At 36.5% G+C, this 21,067-nt stretch overlaps 1 protein-coding gene and 1 long non-coding RNA gene across 3 annotated transcripts in view; one reads left to right on the plus strand and one right to left on the minus strand.

Annotated features, from left to right (window-relative positions):
- ADCY1 (adenylate cyclase 1) overlaps positions 1–21,067 on the minus strand; it is a 221,490-nt gene that overhangs the window by 79,570 nt on the left and 120,853 nt on the right. For both annotated transcript variants that reach the window (XM_034416445.3, XM_034416444.3), the window contains exons 4-6: positions 19,722–19,833; positions 4,718–4,845; positions 213–371 (exon numbers count right to left, since the gene is read on the minus strand). In XM_034416445.3, the coding sequence (XP_034272336.1) occupies positions 213–371; positions 4,718–4,845; positions 19,722–19,833 (399 nt within the window). The remainder of the gene's footprint in view (positions 1–212; positions 372–4,717; positions 4,846–19,721; positions 19,834–21,067) is intronic.
- On the plus strand, positions 570–1,447 carry LOC117664960 (uncharacterized). Its single transcript, XR_004591212.2, has 2 exons — positions 570–648; positions 824–1,447. It is a non-coding gene; the product is annotated as an uncharacterized LOC117664960 (long non-coding RNA).

Below are 21,067 nucleotides of genomic sequence, written 5' to 3' on the forward strand. Positions count from 1 at the left end.
TGGATGGCACTGTTACATATGGTATGATAAAGTTAAAATAAATGCTGATTTCTATAACCACTTTGTTAAATGTGCCATTCTAAGAGTTTGGAATAAATATAAAACAAGGTTTTCTACAAAGATGCCTCTTTGAGTGTTCCCCTGTGAAGTTTTTTTTTTAAAAAAAGAATGTGCTTCATAAATAAATAACTGGCAAGCATATTGTGACTTACCCAGGCAACCCTCCAGCTTCCATTACATTAGCAAGAGTCACATCATTTGACCAAACATCATACTGCCATTTTCGAAGACCCAGAACGCCACAAAGAACCCTTCCAGTGTGCAAACCAACTCTCATATTGAGATCTACTTCAGTGGCTTCAGCTACTGATCTGAAATATAGAAAAATCAGAATATTATTTATCAAAAGATTATCTTTTTTACCTTTCCCTCATAAATCAAAGGTATAAAAACTTCGGTGTTATTACTACAGATACTACTTAGGTTACAATGGCAATTGGGACCAGAATTTCCATTATTAAGTAAGGCTTAGTCATAAAGCCTAGGGTCATGTGACCACATTGCTTAGCGATAGCAATCATGCAGTTCTGGATAAGACTATAACCCCAGGACTCCACAGGCTGTTGTATAAGAAAATACTTAATCCAGGTGAGTGGGTGATTGAAAATTTTATTGATCATTTATATTGATAACATTAATGATTAATTAGATTATTAGATTAAATGACGGCATTTGTGGTGCTGTGAAAAGTTATTTTAATTTGCTGGAAATATTGTTTGACTGCTGGAAAAAAATTGTTTTTTTCTTTTCTTTTGTTGAGCAGCTGTTAAAGCTTTTGCCTCATTTTGGTACTGGAATTTAAAGTTGGAACGCCATCTACTGGCCAAAGAAGACATCATATTATTATATGGCTGGAAAGGGCCTTGAAAAAAAACCTCAAGGCTGATAAAAAAAGAAAAGAAAGTCAGGATTGATAAGAAGAGAAATAAAATGAAAGACAAACAACATCTGGAAGGTCATATTTTTGTTTTTTCTTTTCTATCTACTTGTTTTCTGGCAGTTTAGGAGTAACTGGTGAGCCTTTTGAAATTTCTCAAAGAAGTGTGGATTATAAATAATAGGCATTATCCTTCAAATCGATCACCTGATTTTGTGAATTAATGAGATTTGGTGGGCCATTCTGGATTACAAATACTATTTGATAGAATGTTTTATGAGGCAAAAGAAGAAAAACTAAACAAGACCTACAAATTTGAATAATTCAGAGGGAGAAAAACGGCATATTTTGAGGATTACAAATATTATAAATTTTATGGAACAGTTCAGGGATTGAGCAAATTCTTCTAATATTGTTTTTGGACACTTTGGACACTGGGACCTGGATAGATTGCTGAATAACTTTTAGCTCACTAAAATAAAGCAAAATGTTACAACAAGGAAGAACAAATACATCCCAAAAAGAAATACTATTAATGCTTCAAGATATCCAGGAAGTTATGACAGGGAACCATAGAGATGATGGAACTGATGCATGATACAGCTGTGAGATCAGGAAATCTCCAGCAAATGATAATGAAAAAGGAACAAAAAATGCAGACAATAGAGAAAAATTCATAAGGAGTAGAGGAAAGAATAGAGGAGATAAATCAACAAATTACACAGATAGATAAAGATACAGAAGAGATAGTAAAAATTATTGAAATAGAGCAGGTAGTATTTTTTCAAGAGGCCAAAATGTAGAAGAGAGTAAAGAGAAAGATCCCCTAGAAGAGATGAAAGAGTCACTGATGGGTATTTTAGAGAGTAGATAACAAGAGGCAGATTTGGAGGCAGAGAAAATATTTAGACTAAATATGAGTGATGTAGAGGGATACAAGATCCTAAGGGAGGAGCATGGGAGATTGATCAAAAAGTCAATAAGAGTTGAAATATTTAAAAGGGTGAGAGATGATGGATAGATGCAGAATACCTCTTAATATGAGATTTGTTTTACTGAAGATTAGAAAATAAACATAGAACTTAGAAATTGGAAAAATGTTATTATGCATACTGTCAAATGATATAAGCTACTATAACTGTGATGTAAATGTTAGAAGTTGAAAGACTACTACCATGTATGCTTAAATAGTAAAGGGTAAGAGATGATGGATAGATACATAATACTTTTTAATAGGGGAATTGTTGTATTAGGGGTTAGAAAAAAAGAGATAGTAGAAATGGAGAAATGGAGAAAATATTAATATGTACACTGTTACAAAATATAATACTATATATATATATATATATATATATATATATATATATATATATATATATCTTGTAAATTTTAGAAGTTGAAAGATTATTATTATGTATACCTAAACAGTATTATTGTTATTAATACTCTATATAAGGTAAATTGACTCAGACAATGTACTGTTTACTAAGTACTCATATATGTTAAAGAAAAAAAATCATAAAAAAAAGAATATGTCTTTTACGCAGAGGCAACATGGGATTTACTGCTGGCAGGTACTATAATTTTAGTTGTACACTCTTGATGAGCTTTAATTTTGCAGATTGCTGGTTGTGCACTTTTCTTCATGCCTTTAGATAGTCCTGAAATCAGGCTACAAGAGTCATAATTTTGTAGAAATACTAATACTAATAGATATAATGCTTTCGTCTAAAAGTGTCCTTGAGGTTAGTGAGGTTTGTTTTTCATTAACAAAGAACTCAATTATTAGCACCCTGTACAGGAAATTCTTTAAGACAAATAATGCATAAGAAAAATGACAAATAAAGGTCTACAGTCTGGTTAAAAAAAAGAGAAAGTAATGTATTGCATTTCCAAATATTTCTTAGCTATTTAACAAAAACATTTTATTTACTGAGAATGATATGTTAAAAGAAAACCATGGAATTTCTTGTGAACTTTCACATTCTTCAACCCTGCTTTTTTTAATAGTATCATTTGCCTAATTGCAAGTTAGTAGGATTTTCATTCAAAACTTTTCATTTTCAAGTGCAATACTCAGCTATGAAAGCACAATACTCAGCTATGATTACGTGTACTGTGAATCAATGCTCCTGAGCAACGGAGAGAAAGATATGAGAATTGCAATTCAATACAATCATGTTGCACCCAAGATAATGTTGCATTTTCCTCCCCCTATGCCCCTTATTTTCCAATAGATTATCTTATTCTTTTCTTTTTGAAGTAAAATTCCATCTGCTTTTGAGAAATATCTTGCTTACAAAAATTTAGCAAATTCCTCTTTTAATTCCAGTTTGAATGCACCTATTACAGGGGAATTTTTCTTAATGTTTTCCTTACTTTAGTATTAATTCACTGGGGCAAAATGCAATCAGGTAACATTAAATATATTTATACGCTCTCATAGAGAGGGGCTCCTCCGGGTGCCGTTGGACAAACAATGTCGATTGGCAGCCCCCAGGGGGAGACCCTTCTCTGTGAGGGCATCTACTATCTGGAACAAGCTCCCCCCGGAGATATGGAGGATCCCGGATCTGCGCACCTTCCGCCGCGCTCTAAAGACCTTTTTATTTCACCAGGCGGGCCTGCCTAACTTTCTCCTTCTTTTTAAACATTTTTAATATTTTTTAGTATTTTTAATATTCAAAGTTTAAATTTGTTTTAAATTGATTGGGTTTTAAATCTGTCTGGGCCAAACTATTTAATTTGATTTTATCTCTGCTTTTTAAATTTTGTATGTATGTATTTTATTGTTGGCTGTTCACCGCCCTGAGTCCTTCGGGAGTAGGGCGGTATATAAATCAAATAAAAGTAAAAGTAAAAGTAAAAGTTTTGCTTGTTTTTGTTCAATTTTGCTAAAATTGATTTATTTTCAGATACAATTTCCATGCAGTGCTTCCATTGATAAGCATTTGCTTATTTTGCATATGGTCCTAATTTACTTATATTTTCTTTTATCAGAAAGTTATGCATATTTATTTTAGATTGCTATGACAGCTGACAAAAAATGGAATGTTCATATCAAAGAAAAATTGCAATGACTACTATGCGATATTTAAATGTAACACATTAGTGTTTTGTAATTTTTTAATGTAACTAAGCCCACATAAAAATATTGTTATAAATAATTGTTTTCAAAGATAAAATAAAAAGACATTATTCTGAAAAGACATTTATCTCCCTTTGTTTCTGTGTTAGAGTGAGTATTAATTTTATGACAAATTTTAAAAAATCCTTATACTGTTCCTCTGAACAGTTTTCTATGAAGAGTTAATCCTTAGAGCTCAGAAATCACAAATGCACAGCAGTTCTCAGCTAAGCAAAGGAGGATGAAGTTTTAAAGCTCTGCTATTTCTTGCTGATGAAAGCGAGCACTGTTTTTTTCCCCAGAAGATAAGTTCAGTGGATCTTTAGTCTTTTAAATCCCTGTTAAAACACACTGTTCTACCAAAGCAAATTTCTTGGAAGAATTCGGGTCTTTAGAGCAGGACGTTTTCACAACTTGAGACTCACAAAGCTGAATGTAGGCATTCAGTTACATATATCAGTTTTCCAGTGGATGAACATTTTCCATACCAATTCTGTATTCAACATTGAATAATGCTGCAGCCTAAAGTAATGAGAGGATCTTGCTTCTTCTTTTATCTTTTTTGTTCTATTCACAAACTTCTCTTAAAACAATTAAATGATTGGAATTTTTGTTGCCTAAAATACATTACATTAAGCATGTAAAGTACTTACGTGATAGTGTCAATCATATCCAATCCCATTTCAACACAGCAATGAGCATGATCAGTTTTGGGCTGGGTCAATCCTGATACACAATAGTAACAGTCACCAAGGATCTTTATCCTTCTGCAATGGTTTTCCTTTAATGAAGGAAAGATGGGGAGAGGAGTAAAATTAGCTTAACTGAACATCTTTCTATAATAACTAATTTTAAGTATCTAAGACCATTGCCTTAGTTGTATCACAGCCTATCTCTTTTATGAAGTCTTGGTTTACTATTTTAATGCTTCATTTTGAAATGGACAATCTCATCTTAAATAATCTTACTTAGTATACATAGAAATGTTACTGTATGTGTCCTTAAATATATGCAGTTGTATATATTTGCATTCTGTTATTCTTGGTTTTGCCTTATTTTCTTGTAGCTTCAACTGCTATTATATATAAAGCTTGGTGACATGGAGGAAGATGGTATGTCAAGGTATTTATTATACACAAAGTTTAACATGTGATGCACATAATTATCAAATCTAGCAACATGTTAGAATCAATCAATGGATTACATCTGACTACCCATGAGAATGGCAAATTAATTGGTATAAAATAAATCAACCATTTCTTAGTGGATATATACTTCAGAGAATTGGGACTGACTCTTTTAAATGTTTTCTAATGAGGACCGGGAAACTATTGCATTCTCCTAGCACATGAGCACTCATGATGAACTAAGATGGAACATCTGCTTAAGAATTTTGTTGACAGTCAGAATGGGTTCTTTGAAACTGATAAGGACTTCATAATTAAAAAAAATACTTAGGAAATTGCTAACTGGGGATATAAAAGAAATCTTTCTGAAAATTTTTGTATTCTCTCCATCGTCCATCCATCCAAACACTTTGCAGCTATCCTGTCTGTGCAGCTATCAGCTAGTAGCCTGGACAGGTATGGACTACTGACTTTCCAAAGGTAATTGTAATAAAGGAAATTGCAGTAGGAAATCAGCAAGCTGCAATGGATTACTGAGAAAAAAGGAAGAAAATTTACTGCTTTCTTTCTTCTTTTGTTTACTGAACAAGCAGATTGTGGCAGGGGGAACAACCTTTTTCCCCCCATTACAGGATCCTGTTCAAAATCATAAAGGTTTAGCTAATTTAATGTACTTTCTAGGTAACAAAATTTAAAATTCACTTTTTTCATATTTGAAAAATATGAGAGGGATATGTAGGCAGGTCAATGGGGAAAGACAGTTACTTCCTCAGAATTGTTGGGCAGAAGAAAGGAATAGTTGGCTTATGTATGTGGTGTGGCCCAACTAGCAACTTGCACAGAAAAATTACCTATCCATAATAGAATAACAGAGTTGAAAAGGACCCTGGAAATATTGTAGGCAAATTTCCTGCTGAAGTAGAAGACCCATTACCATTTCAAACAAATGGCTGTCCAATTTCTTCTCAAAACCTCCAGTGAAGGAGCACACACAACTTCTGAAGGCAAACTGTTCCACTGATTAATTGTTCTAACTGTCTCCTTATTTTTAGACTAGATCTCTCCTTGATCAATTTTCATTCATTGCTTCTTGCACTGTTTTAAGATACTTTGGAGAATCGATTCCCTCTTGTTTGTGGCAGCCCCTTAGATATTGGAAGACTGCTATCAAGACTTCTCTTCCTTAGGCATTTTTCTTGCATGTACAGAAAAATCTCCCAGCATGTTATCATCTACACCCCTTAAGTCAATGATCTTTTGCACACCAGTTCTTCTTTCTTGAATGTCATCTGAACACAAAAGTGTCTGAATTATCATTTCACTAAAAACATACTATGCTGAGTGCTGAATGGTTGGCAAAGTAGCATCTATTATAGCCTTCTTTTGCTGTCTGATTTGCAGCTGGAACAACACATGATGCAGGCCTTCAATCCAGGAATGTTTTACATTGATGTTGAACCAGCAAGGGTAGTACATACCAATGATGTATTCCACTATCATTCCTAAGTTTTGGAGAGTTTTGCTTTTAAAGCCAGGTTTTGAAACCCATATTTGACAAAGCCTATTTGCAGTTGTCAACCAGCATAAATAGCTTATGGGGCCAATTTCTAGTAGAGCCAAATCTGTGGAAGTTCTCCTGTCCTTATTGCCTGTGTGATCCTATATCCATATGCTTGATCCTTTACAACACTGTTGCTCAGTGAAATGAGACACTGATCAATTGAAACTCTGGTGAATGAAGGATCAATGTCAAGTTCTGTTGCAGTGTCTAGCATGTTGCCAATTTTACCTGCCCATTTGTTGTTAGACAAGGTATTCCCATCCAATTTTGTGATTAAGTGTTATAGGGGTAACTCATTCATATGGAGTGCACACAGCAACGAGATCAACTTCCAGTCAAGCTTGACCTCTACCCAGTGCATGGCACCACCTTCACAGCCAGTATTAACATTTGTGAAATCTATTCCAATAGCCTTCAAGCTTTTGTCAATGCCTTTCTTCTTCATGAAATACACCAGATTATCTGCAACCACTTGAGCAGGTTTTCCTGTTTTTGAGCCTTTCTGTGAAATAATAATTATATCTTCCACCCAGCTCACTGCACACAGAATAATATTCTTTGATGATACTAGCAAATTGCTGGTCTGAATTCTTTGCTTTCAGCATAACTAGTTGCATGTATATGGCCTTTGAAGAAGATGAATTCTATTTCTCCCTTCTTATAGAGCTCATCAAAATTCTTGATCTAGGGACTTCATAATTTTTTCCTGGGGTCTCTTTACTTTATTGTGGTTAACTACAAGTCTCTTGTCTTCTTTGGTGATCAATGATCTATGATCACCGATGAATCTATGAAGGCAACTGTGGTAATGGCAGCAGTGTCATGTAGAGCAACACCATATTTATGCCCTGCATAGTGACATTTGTTATTTCTAATCTATTGTATTCTGTCTTTTCTTTTGAAGTAGTCTAAGCCAGTGATGGCTAACCTTTTTGTCATCGTGTGCCAAAAGCGACAGTAAGTGTGCATACCTGCACTCATAATGTAATGTGCGCGTGAATGCCCCATGCCTTGCTGCCCCATGCATGCACACCGACCCCCTGAGTTCCCCCTGCTTTCCTGCGCATGCATGCGTTGTTCCCCTGCATTCCCCTGCCCTGTTTTGGGCCTAGTAGGCCTCCCTGCAGCCTCCTGGGTCCAAAAATGGGCCACAGGAGGTGTGCATGCATGTACAGGGGTGCATGGGGAGGTCGCACACGCATGCATGGGGTGGCGGTGTGGTGCGGTGCACATACATTGCATTATGGGTGCAGAGGTGGGGGAGTGTGGGGGTCAGCATACATGCATGGTGGGGCGGGGGGCGGTCACACACACATTGCCTCCGTGCAGCCCATTTTTGGTCCCAGGAGGCTGCAGGGAGGCATGCTGGCCCAAAACAGGCCATGGGGAGGGACATGCTGTACCTCCCCATACTCCCCCTGCCCCTGAACATGTGTACACGACCCCCTGCCCCTTGTGCATGTGCACGTGATCCTCCAGGCATGCGTCTCTTGCATGCGCCCCACCCCTATGCATGCGTGGCAGAGATCCAAAAATCAGCTGGCTGGCTGGAGGCGTGTGTGCATGTGGGGTGGAGCTGAGTTCTCTTCATAACTTCCATCACATTCCTCTTTATCATCAGTCATCTGTTCTTCATTTTCATCATCAGAGATAATTATTTGTCAGTATCGAAATGTTTGAAATACTTCTCTGCTTATATTTAATGAGCCTTTGTCTCTCATTGTCTTGGTGCTTTTGCCTAGTCATTTCTGCTTGGGCACATCTTTTTTGCAGCCAGCAGGGCAGCCAAATTTGGCACACAGAACTATTTGGCACTTGTAGTTGAGGATATCAAACAGTTTGTCAATTTTCACAGTCATTTTGACATCTAGTTTTCCTCTACCAAGAAATATGTTTTTGGCTTGATATCAACTCTCTTGGATCTTGTTCAAGATTGTCACTTGTGAATTTACAACAGGGATCACAAGGACTTCCGACATGATATCATAGGCGAGTGGAATGGTAGGGAAAGTTTTCCTGAGCCGCGAAACTTTTGTTTCTATTTGCCGAGCGGTTAAAGGAGCCGTTGCTGATAGTAGAGCGATTGGCAAAGAAGGATGAAGGTCCAGGCTTGCCAGGAATAGTGCAAACTCCCGACGAAGTGAAATACAATCCTGATCTCCAGTGAGAGAGAAAAGGGTCCTGCAGAGAGGGCAGAGGACCCATTGCATGACACAGCGCTTTTGGGGGAATGGAGCGGAAGTGGCACTGGTGGTGAAATAAATAGACTGGATTGTAAGAAAGGAACAGATTGTCCCCTCAGGATTAATGCTGAAGATTCGGGGGGCGCAAGGCTGATTTTTGGCTGGAAGCGGCAGATTGGTTTTGTGACTAACTTGGAGGTGATATTGGAAGAACGGAGAGATCAGGTGCCAAATGGCCTGTCGGGTCAGATGTGCACTGTTTCCTCTTAATTTTGGTTGTAATTGGAGCTTTTGTAGACTCTACCCCCTACTTTATTACTGCTGCGCCTTTTAAAAGCGATTTGACAATTGGTAAGTGGTAAGTGTTGGAAGAGCTACTTTTATCAACCTTTCCCCTGACTTGGAGGTGGACTCGGTGGTGACTAAGACATTTTAACGTGATTGCTATGGAGAATTATACTTGATACCTGCACGACGGGAGAACTGTAATACTATAGTCGAATAGCGCTTCCTTTTTCGAAATCCCTTGCCATGAATAGCTTTGCTATCTCTACTAATTCTTAGATCATCTTATTAATGGACTGATTGAAATTATAAGTAATTTGTTGGGGTATATTTGTTTTGGAAAATTAGGAGTTTAATGTATTGGTGAGAATTAATATAAAGTAACTATTAATCATTTGAGAGTACTGAAGGGGGGTTAGGAAGTAATGTAGATAATTGGCTAAATAGCAAAGTAACTCGCTAACAGACTAGAATATTGATTAATTATTGGGATAGGGTAGAGTAACAACTAGCACCTTTGGGTTCAACTCAGTTATATGCTACTTTGGAGTAGGTTCCTCTGTTTAGCAGAAATGTCTAGCTCCTCAACTAAGACCGGAAAGAAGCTTCCGATATCAACAGCATCTATGGCTCCAATTATGAGTCCTCCTACTCTGCATAAATCCCTAGAGGCAGTAGCTGTGGCCGAGAAGACCTCTACGCTTCAAGGAATTCAGAATTTATTATATGCTATACAGGAAACTATGACAAAAAACCAGGAAGCTACAGCGAGGGACTTGGCTGAATTGAAACAGGAGATGGGAGGCAGGTGAGGGGAGGTGAAACAAATCTCAGAGAGATTGAACGATGTGTGTGTGACAATGGAAAAGCACGAGGGCCAGATCCAGGAGGTAGCTACAAAGGTGGAGAAGGTTCAGGCGGTGATAGAGAGGTGCGAGGTGCGACAGCTACTGGTTAATAAGCATCTTGAAGATGATATAGTTCTGCTTGAGATGGAGAAGTCTGCCCACATCCTGAGATTTCAGAATATTAGGGAGGAGCCAGAAGAAAACTTGGAAGATAAGATGGTGGAGATGGTGGCAGGAATGCTGCAGAAAGACATGCAAATGGTCCACAGTGGTATTGACGAATGTTTCTGGGTTTTTACAACATTTACAAGGAGACAGAACCTCCCAAGGGAAGTCCACGTAAAATTTAGTAAGAGATCGTTACGGGAGGAAGTATACCAGAGATCGAAGGACCAGATGATAAAGTACGCTGGCAAACAGGTCACCGTTTTGAGACAGGTGCCGAAGAAAATGCGAGATCAAAGACGAAACTACCAAGCACTGACAACACAACTACGAAAATATGATGTGAGATATAAGTGGCTACTTCCAGATGGGCTCTTGGTGACATGGCAGGGGAAGAGAGTACGTCTTGAAACCCCGCAGGAAGCTGATGAGTTCCTTGAAAGTGAATTTACGAATTGGGAAAGGGAAGGAGGAAGGGAAAGTGAAGATGTGGTAGATAGTAAGGGTCAGGATGGAGGGCAGGAGGAGAAAGGAGCGGTCGGAGTAAGGGAAAGAGAAGAGAGAGCAACCAATGGGTAACCAGACAGACAACTAGAGCAAAGAACGCAAATAAGTAAAGATGGGGGAGGAAATATGTTTGTTCTCATTAAATATAAATGGTTTGAACGCACAGGTGAAGAGAAAGCGGGTTTTCAAGAATTTACTAAAACTGAAAATGGATGTTATATGTCTCCAGGAAGTGCATATTAAAAAAACAATGTGAATATGTTTTGCAATGTCCTGAACTTGGTAAGCTGTATGCTACGTTAGCTGATGAGAAACAAAGAGGTGTGGTCTTTTATGTTAAGAATTGCTTGGAACCTAAATTAATTTATATGGATGATAAGGGAAGGATTCTAATGTTGGAGATACATATAGGCCGGTTACAGGTCCTCTTGGTGGGAATATATGTCCCAAATAATGGACAGCTTGATTTCTATCAAAAGGTGTATCAAAAACTTAGTGATTTGCAATATGACCATATAGCTATACTAGACAATTTTAATGCAGTAATCGACAGGGATTTGGATTATCTACCGGGGAACAGTTAAAAGAGTGAAAATAGGAGAATTCTTCCAAAAGTATGTGCAGATATGAGAGATGAGTTGGGTCTTACGGATATATGGCAAGCGCTTCACCCTCAGACAAATCAATATACCTTTTTCTCTCCCAGGCATAAATCTTGGTCGAGGCTGGATATGATGTGGGCAACTACAGATTTAAAGACCAGAATTGTAGCGACAGAGATAGAACCTAATACCTGGGCAGACCATAGTCCATTATTGGTTAGGTGGAAGAGGGAGACAATCAAAAGAAATAAGAGATGGATGTTGAGAGCAAATATTTTAACAGAGACGGAATTTCAACAAATGGTAAAGAGAGAAATGGAAGCCTTCTTTAGGGTCAACAATAATAAGGAAACCTCGATACAGATTTTATGGGATATGGTGAAAGCCTATATGAGAGGGTTAGCGATTAAATATATAGCAGGGAAGAAAAAATGAAACTAAAGGAGAGGGAAACCTGGACTGTGAAGTTGTGGACTGCAGAGAGGAATTCACAGATTAACCCACTAGATGCTAAAGATAAGGAAGCAGTAGACACAAGTAAACATCAACTCATATTACTAGACCAGGAAGAAATAGCACATAATCTTAGAATGGCCAGACAGCACCATTTTGAACATGCTAATAGGGTGGGCCGGTGGCTTACTTATAAACTAAAGAAGGAAAGGGAAAGTAGGTGGATAGACCAATTGCAGGACAAGTCGGGAGTCATATGAGTAGATAAAGGGAAAAAAGGGATTGCACAGGAATTCTTTTCACAACTTTATGCTAGTGAGCAAGTGCCGGATGAGAAAATTAAGGTATACTTGGAACATTTGGATCTTCCCAAATTTCCAGATTCAGTTAAGGACCTGTTGAATAAGGAGATTACGGAAGGAGAGATAGAGATTGCGATCAAGAGGCAGAAGGCCGGAAAAACCCCTGGTACTGATGGCTTGCCTGCAGAGATCTATAAAACCTTTACAGATCTATACATAAAATATATGAAAGAAATTTTTAATATGGTATTGATGGAATCTAAGGCTCCCAAATCATGGCTAGAGGCCTATATTTCTTTAATACCGAAGGAAGGGGGGGGAAACCACACTCTGATACATAACTATAGGCCCATCTCACTTTAAACGCCGACTATAAAATTTTTGCAGCTGTAATGGCAGCTAGATTTAAGAGATACCTTAGCGAATTCATCCATATAGATCAAAATGGTTTTCTACCGGCCAGACAGTTGAAAGATAATGTATGGATCATAATGGATGCCTTGGAATATTACAAGGCTCACCCTGAGAAGCAGGCGGTGTTCCTTTTTTTGGACGCCCAGAAAGCCTTTGATAGGGTCAATTGGAATTATCTTATATCACAATTGAAATATATGGAGGCTGGCGATCATTTTATAAATGCAATCCAGGCAATTTATAGTCAACAGAAGACCAAGATTTTGGTCAATGGAGAAGAGTCGGAGGAGGTGACGATAACGAAGGGAACGAGACAAGGCTGCCCACTCTCCCCATTGCTGTTTATATTCACGCTAGAACCTTTACTTAGGTCAATAAGACAAGAGGTGAGTATAAGAGGATTGAAGATCAGAGAACAAGAATACAAGGTCCAGGCGTTTGCGGACGACCTGGTCTTTGTTCTGGAAGAGCCATTAACCTCTGGAGAGTGACTTATTGACATAATATAGAAATTTGGTGAGGCGGCTGGATTACAAATAAATAGGAAAAAAATAAATATTATAGTTAAAAACATGACGGAAATACAAAAATTAGAATTACAAAACACTTTGGGCTTCCAGGTAGTTCGTAAAGTCAAATATTTAGGGATTTGGCTGCCTGATAGATGCTCCTCAATAAAGGTGGATAACTATCTAAAATTAACTGAGCAACTAGACAAAGATTTGGAGAAATGGGGCAAGATTCAATTGTCATTAATGGGACGGATAGCCTTAATTAAGACCCACGTAGTGCCCAGAATGGCATTTCTCTTTCAAACAGCCCCAGTTAGACTAAATAAAATCTTTTTTAGGAACCTGGACAGGGCTACAAATAGATTTATTTGGCAGGGCAAGAAGCCTTGAATTAAGTTGAAAACGATGCAGAAACCGAAAGAACAAGACGGGTTGGGGGTCCCAAATTGGAAGTATTACTATAATTTGGCAGTTTTGGTTTGGATCCGTGAGTGGATTACACTACAAAGGAGATGTCTGTTAGCAATCGAAGGTCATGATCTCCAACATGCCCACCTATGGTGGGAGAGAGGCAAACCCCCAGCATGTTTTACGAAACATCATGTGCAAGGTGTCCTGATTGAGAGTTGGATGGAAATTAGAAAAACATATTATAATAAAGTACCACTCTGGGTTTCACCTGTGGAAGCTGTGATCTATCTGAGTCTGTATAATCCAGAGAAAAAAATGACTTACAAAGAAATATTAGATACGAATGGGAAGCTAAAAACTAAATTGTTACTTCAGGAACAAGGAGTGAACCTAGACTGGTGTACGTACAAGCAAATTAACATTAAGTATATGAGACAGAGACTTGGGATTAGCCGAGAGGTGCAGATTTTGGATAGAATATTATTGGGGGTGGATGAAAAGGTGTTATCTAAATGTTATAAATTCTTTATGGTTATGGAGGTAGGTGAGGAAGGTGCGAAGACTTCGGTTCATGCCTAGGAGAAGAATCTAGGTTATTCAATAGAGCCTGAGAGGTGGAGCAAAATTTGGACTAAGAATATGAAATTAACCCGGTCAATAGGATATAAAGAAAATATATATAAAATGGCATATCGATGGCATTTACCGCTGGCCAGACTCGCAAAAATGTCCCCTGGAACACCCTCAGTCTGTTGGAAATGTGGCGTTAAAGAAGGCACATACTTCCACCAATGGTGGACCTGCCGAGAGGCAATGAAATTTTGGAAGAATATTCTGAAGTGGCTCAATGAAATGTTGGGGCAGCATATACAATTGCATCCTGAGGTATTTTTATTAGGGATAAGACCCGAAAATGTCAATAGAACGGCATGGTACCTGCTGTTGCATATAACGACAGTTGCAAGATTGGCCTGGGCCCAATACTGGAAGATGGATGTTAACCCACCCGAACAAGTAGTAATTCAGAAAATAATGAATTGTGATTCATTATTAGCCAATCAGATCGGCTTACTATGTTACTGAAAGGATGGAGGGAAACAGATTACTATATATCTTGGAATCAATGGTATAATTGGATGTCAAATCGAGCTATAAATAGAGATATTGGATAAGCATGTCAATTGGTATATGTAATAGACTTTTGTACGTTACCCTATATATGTAATGGGACAAGTTTATTTCCTTCTCGCGTTGTGATGTAAACCACTATAGATTTAATGTTTGTTGGATATATAAGATAAAATTAAAAAAAAAAAAAAACAGAGGTCACAAATGAACTGTTTGTTCGTTCCCACCTTTCAAGCACTTTTGGATATAAAGTATGTGTCTTGCAAGAGTGGTTGCTGGGTAGTTCCCAGCATCATCATTATTCTACATCCTCTACAAGTCTACATCTTTTCTTGAATAATTTAAATACCTCTAGATACAGTCATGAGTTTCATGCCATCAAGTTTTGGTAATTACAATGATATCATATTTGCTCTTTTGTACTTGGATTTCAGGTTCACCCTATTTGTTCCTCATACTCTAAGCACTGGTGTATAGGCATTTGAGTTCTTTTTGACTGAACCTGTGTGGCTTTTTTCATCACCTGTTTTGTGTCTGAGTTCCCTTTCTTTCTTAACACTTGGTTGATTGCCCTGAGGTTTGCAATTGGAATAAGTTTCTAAAACTCTGTCTCCCTCCCCCTCCAGTTTTAGTTTAAAGCTCTTCAGATAAGGCAAGTCAGTTGGTTTCTAAAAGACATTCTTCCTGGTTCTTGTTATGTGTAGCACTATCCTTTAAGCAAGTGCTTTACTTCTATGGTTCTTCATTTTTTCATTAGATGCCTACTTTTTGTTGGAAGTACAAAAGAAAAAAAAAAACACCTGTGCCCCCTTTGCTTTCATGCACAGTCTCTTGATATTGTTGTCAGGGATTTTGTCGTCTCATCTATCCCCATGGGAAAGAGGAGAAAGAAATAATAATAAACATATGGCAAGACACACAACTTCAGAAGTAATATGACCAGATATTATGGGATGGGACCTAATATGCCATTATGATGCTTTGCTTTTTTTTTTTCCTTTTTCAAGTCTTTCTACAGATTCAAATTTTCTTTTTTTCTAAAAAAGAAATTGTAGAATTATATTCTACAATTCCATCGAAAACCTGGTCCAATACAAAACAAAATTGTGGCAGCTCAACATACTATTATCTACAGTTGGATTGTTGCATATTTGGAAAGGGAAATGATAAAGCTTTTTAATTTTGGAACTTAAATTAGTTGATTCTATTATTTAACCCATTGTTTAGTATCTGAGCTTCATTCTGAAAGTTTCTTGGTGGATCTTTAAGGAAGAAAGATAAACCATGTCTTCAAACAAAGAAATCAGTCTCTTTTTCCTAGCAATCCCTTTGTTAGCTCACAGCCAGAATTGTGAAGTGAGCTGAGAGTTCAATATAGTTTCCAAATATGCAGCACATCTGTGCAGCTTCAATGCTTTTCTTCTCAGCTGGGATAGAATCTAATGGTTATAGAAATGCATGAGATGAAAAAGGCAGATAGACAATGGTGGAGAAAAAGATACCATGGATTAGAAAATACAGCATTTAAACCCCAGAGGTTAAAAATGATCATAACCTGTAAATTAAGGCAGAATGCCAGAGGGATGACAAATGTTAGATACTCTTAAGGATGAGAATCACATGAATAAGAAAAGAACGGGAAGAAGATTCTGCTATATTTGTGGTGAATATATGCTTAAGTCTCAAAGATGCACAATAATTGGATTTGTTGAGAAAGTGTATGAACTGTACTTTGTCCAGGCCTGGGCTCCTCACATTTATTGTGAAAGATGTCCTATTTATCTTAGAGCTTGGCTCAGAGGAACTTGGAAGTCAATGCTATTTGCTATTCCAAAAATATGGCGAGAAGAGAATGATCATGTGACATATTGTTACTTCTGTCTCACTAATGTCATTGGTTTCTTTGATAAAAATAAGAAATCAATTAAATACCCTAATCTGTTTTAAGCAATGAGACCAATATGATGACAATTTGCCAGTACCAAAATCATCAAAGAAATGGAGCTTAGATGAAACAGATGAAGATGTTGCAAGATACCGACAAGGCACAGAAAGTGACAATGATAAAGCTTCTGAACTGTGTATGTCTGGTGGGTCTCATCTCATAACATAATCAGAATTAAATGACCTGGTCAGGGACTGAGGTTTATCAAAGTCAGAAGCAGAACTTGAACTTGACTGCATGGATAGCTTTTGCTCTCAGCAGGTATGAAAATTTCTGTCTTTCAAAACCACCAAGATGATTTAAGAAGTTTCTTAAACTTTGTGACAAGCTCATTTTTTGTACTGACCTTGATGGTTTGTTCACAGCTTTGGATTGTGAGCATGACCCAAAGAATGGCTTCTTTTATGGATTCATCAGTGTTAAGCCTCAAAGCTACTCTGTTACAGAATGGCAATGTACACCTTTCAGTATTTGTTGGCTAAACTGCACATATTAAGGCAACATACAAAAACATGGAACTGTTTTTAAAGCCCATCCATTGCACCGAATATACATGGAATATCCATAGAAATCTAAAAGTAGTGGCTCTGCTGCTTCGAGTGCAGCTCAGATATACCAAGTATTGTTGTTACATATATGAACGGGACAGACATGCAAGACCGTTGCATTACATTAAAAAGAAGTGGCCACAAATAATTTGCTTCCTGAACAATTTTTAATTTCTAGAAAACATGTGACTATATAAAATTAAATTAATCACAATTGTGTAATCAACTCAGACATGGACAAACTCCTTTAAAAGGTTGATATTGTATTTTTGGAGTTATAATAACATTCTGAAATCAAGAAATCAAGCTTGAAAATAAATATTTTGACAAATTACCTCAAAAATGCTTGTAGGACTTGATTCAGCAAATTCACATTATGTAGTTACAATAATGAAAAGTTATTAAAAGTTGTCAAGTATCTGTCATCAATATTGGGGCCTGCCTTCCTGGAATACATCACTTCTTCTGACATAAATATATATAAATATATTTATACATGGATATGTTTTCGAAACTGTTAAACCATTACTCAGTGTAAAACAAATGGGAGGCTTTCAGGACAGTTGAATAGAAGTATATATCTAGCAGTCCAGACAGTTTCAAAATGACTGTGGCCAAATGCAGTAATTTATATAGATAATAAAAGTGGGGTTGAATCTTGACACAATAGAATTGGTGGTGGCTAGATGATTTTGTATTTGGGAACAAGCTGTATAATATGTTCTGGATGGCTGCACATTCATCCATCCTCTAAAAAATAAGTTCATTAAGATGTTCATGTCACTGTAGGTTTTATCTGATTTGGTAGCTAGGCCATTTCCCAAGTTAACTCAGCAGAATGACTGTAATGTATCATGGATAAGATTAGCTTTATACACAGAATATATTGGCCTCTAATATATCTTGTCTGATTCATTGTAAGGCAATTTTAATAGAGCTGCAATATCAAATTGCCCCTGAGACCGTTTCAATATGCTGATACTTATCTTTAAAGCCTCAAGTGTCATATGACTGAACTAACAGCAATTCCCATATCTACTTTTCTTCTATTTTAAGAACGCTTTCTTTAATGTCCCTCTTCTATTTGAAATCTGACCAGCATCAATAAAAAGACATGTTTCCACTATCATTAAGCTACAGTCATTTGTTATTTTTTAAGCAACAGGCAAAAATACTTTATCATGGCACTTTTAATATTTTTAAAAATATTTTATCTGCTGTTATTAAATCAGCTCAGTTCAACTCCAATCAATCAATCAATCAATCAATCAATCAATCAATCAAATAGTTTGTATTTTTGTAAAAAAAATGGTCTATGCCTACAGCATACAGAATCATTCAATCATAGTATTTCCTGTGATGTTGTATGAAAATTAAAGTTGCACTTTGAAGAAGTAGGATAGTAGATTATTGACATTTTTTAACTTTGTTATTGGAGAATCCTCCTGAGAATACTGTGACACAATCAAGAAAACCAAACAAACAAATCAACCTAGAGTTCTCATTTGAGGCACAAATGATCAGGCTCAAATTATCCTATTTCAGATACATTACACAAAACCTAATGTCCTAGATAAGGCTGTAATATTGGGAAGATGGAACATAAAAGAAGAAGACTATGAGCAACAGCAAGGTAGATGAACTCATATGGATTGGTGACTTTCCCCCCCCTGTGATTGCAAGTTCTTCTTTCAAATATTAAGTATGGTACAGGTTAGCAAAACAGAAATACAAAGGAAAAATGAATTTGTGCTACTGTTAAACTAAATTATCTGCTAAAAGTGGTGCTAAAAAGCAAAATTAAATGTGATAAAATATATAGGCTAAAACTTAATCTAGAGAAAATAATGCTTAATTTCTCTCCTACTTTTTTTTTCTTTTCTACACAAGCAGTATGTTGTCTAGTACTACAGAAATAGCAGGCAAAAACCAAAACAGAACAAAAAACCAAGTAGATTCCACACAAACACACCCATGCAACAGAGAACCAAATGCGCTTGAATTTTAGTAAATAGAAGGATGAAATTAATAAATCAAAGAAAATGTGCACATACATAATTGTATCAATATTATCAGTTTTTTTCGAAGTGAAAAAAAATAGAACTTTATGTAGTTCTGCGTTCTATGCACTCTATGATCAATATTAATTCTTCAAAATAATTTTAATTGTGTTATGTAAATATGTCCATTGTATAATGAAACAATTGGTGATGAAATGTCAGTTCTTATTATTCTTTTTATCACTAATTCGTTTGCAGCTCCAACTGATTATTTTAGAGGTGGCTGACTTCTGGTAGCTAAGGACTGCATAGAACATTTTTTAAAAGCTACGGAATGAAAAAGACTTCAGCATACAGGCTTTTTGTTTTAAAAAAAATCCTGTGGAACACCTATTTTTAAAGATTATATTAAAATTTTCATCTATAATGCAACATTCCCTAACTCAGCATGACAGAAAACAAAGCTAGCAATTTTTAGCAATCATGAGCACAAAAATGGTACATCAATAGTTTAAACCTGGCTTTATAGATTGTTAACAAAAGTATTTGATGTGCTATTGACTTTTTAGAAGAAAAAGCGATGGAAATTGGATTAGAAACACATCTTAGCTATGTATAATTCACAAAGCAATTAAATTTCATGGTGACAAAAGCATATGCACTTACTGTGGCTAATTCGTCAAACTTTCCAAAAAGTTCATTCAGAAGCTTCACTAGTTCTTGAGCAGTGCACTGAGATGCCAGACTGGTAAACCCCACAATGTCTGCAAATAATATACTGTAAAAGGAAAGGAAGAGTCAGACATATTTTGCCAATAATGTACTTGTTAGCATTTTAAAGGAATTCACAGAGAAAATTGGGGAAGGAGCATAAAACAAAAATATATTATAATCCTCTATTTTTAATCTACTACGAAAAAAAAACTAAAAAAGCAATGGAAATACACCAGAAAATTATGAAGGTAATGAAATCACAATATTTATGTTAGTGTATATTATTTGTACTGTATTTTCAGTAAATAACTGGGATACTGGTTCAAAACCTTTGCAAGTCTTGGCAGTATAGTTGTGAAACTTGCTGCAAATTGGTAAGAAGGGATATATATGTGTGTGCATGTATTAAAGCTGACCACAGAGAATCAGCAAATTCTGATGACTGCAAATTATTTTACGTAGCCAGCCTTTTCTTGGTTATGCCCTGAAGAGATGGGATACTCAGTCAGCAAAGGTGCTGGCAGAAGTATGGATTGCAGATCTCAGCTCCATCAAATCTCTCATAAAGCTGAGCTAATATTTTTGAGTTAATTTGACGACCATGATACCTCCTTCATACTTATCAGTTCCTCATGGTCATGATTTACATTCAGATGCTTGACAACCAAATCACATTTATGATAGTTGCAGCATCCTGGGGTCATATGATCCCATTTTGTGACCTTCTGACAAGCAATTCAATGGCGAAACCAGATTCGCTTAACAATCGTGTTACTAATTTAACAATTGCAGTGATTCATTTAACAACAGTGACAAGAAAAGTCATAAAATGGGGCAAAACTCATTTAACAAATGTCTACCAACATAAATTTTGGGCTCAATTGTAGTCGTAAGTTGAGGACTACCTGTACTTCAAAAGAGGTGCTTTTAAACATACAGGAACACAAGGAAGAACCTCTCTTCAACTAATTAAAGCAGCAATGTCTTTTACCAGAGTCACGTGGCTTCTTCCCTCTATTTTATCATAGGTATTTCTGCATGACCATGTCTTTATTACCATGATATTTTACATTTTTATTACTAATATTTTTATGGTTCTTCATTTAGTTGAAAGTAAGGTATAACATAAACAGAAAATTAAAAACGATACGATCGTATCATAATAGCAATGCCATCCATCTGGGGCAGGTTGTAATTTAAGGTCCTCCTTAATCTTCTGTATTGCAAACAAGATTAAGAAACAGTACATCATTTTATTCTTATTGCTATATTATTGTTAAAAAATAAAATAAAATCCT

The sequence above is a fragment of the Pantherophis guttatus genome, chromosome 4 (genome assembly GCF_059756535.1).
Source record: "Pantherophis guttatus breed Tessera chromosome 4, ASM5975653v1, whole genome shotgun sequence".
Taxonomy (NCBI): Eukaryota; Metazoa; Chordata; class Lepidosauria; order Squamata; family Colubridae; genus Pantherophis; species Pantherophis guttatus.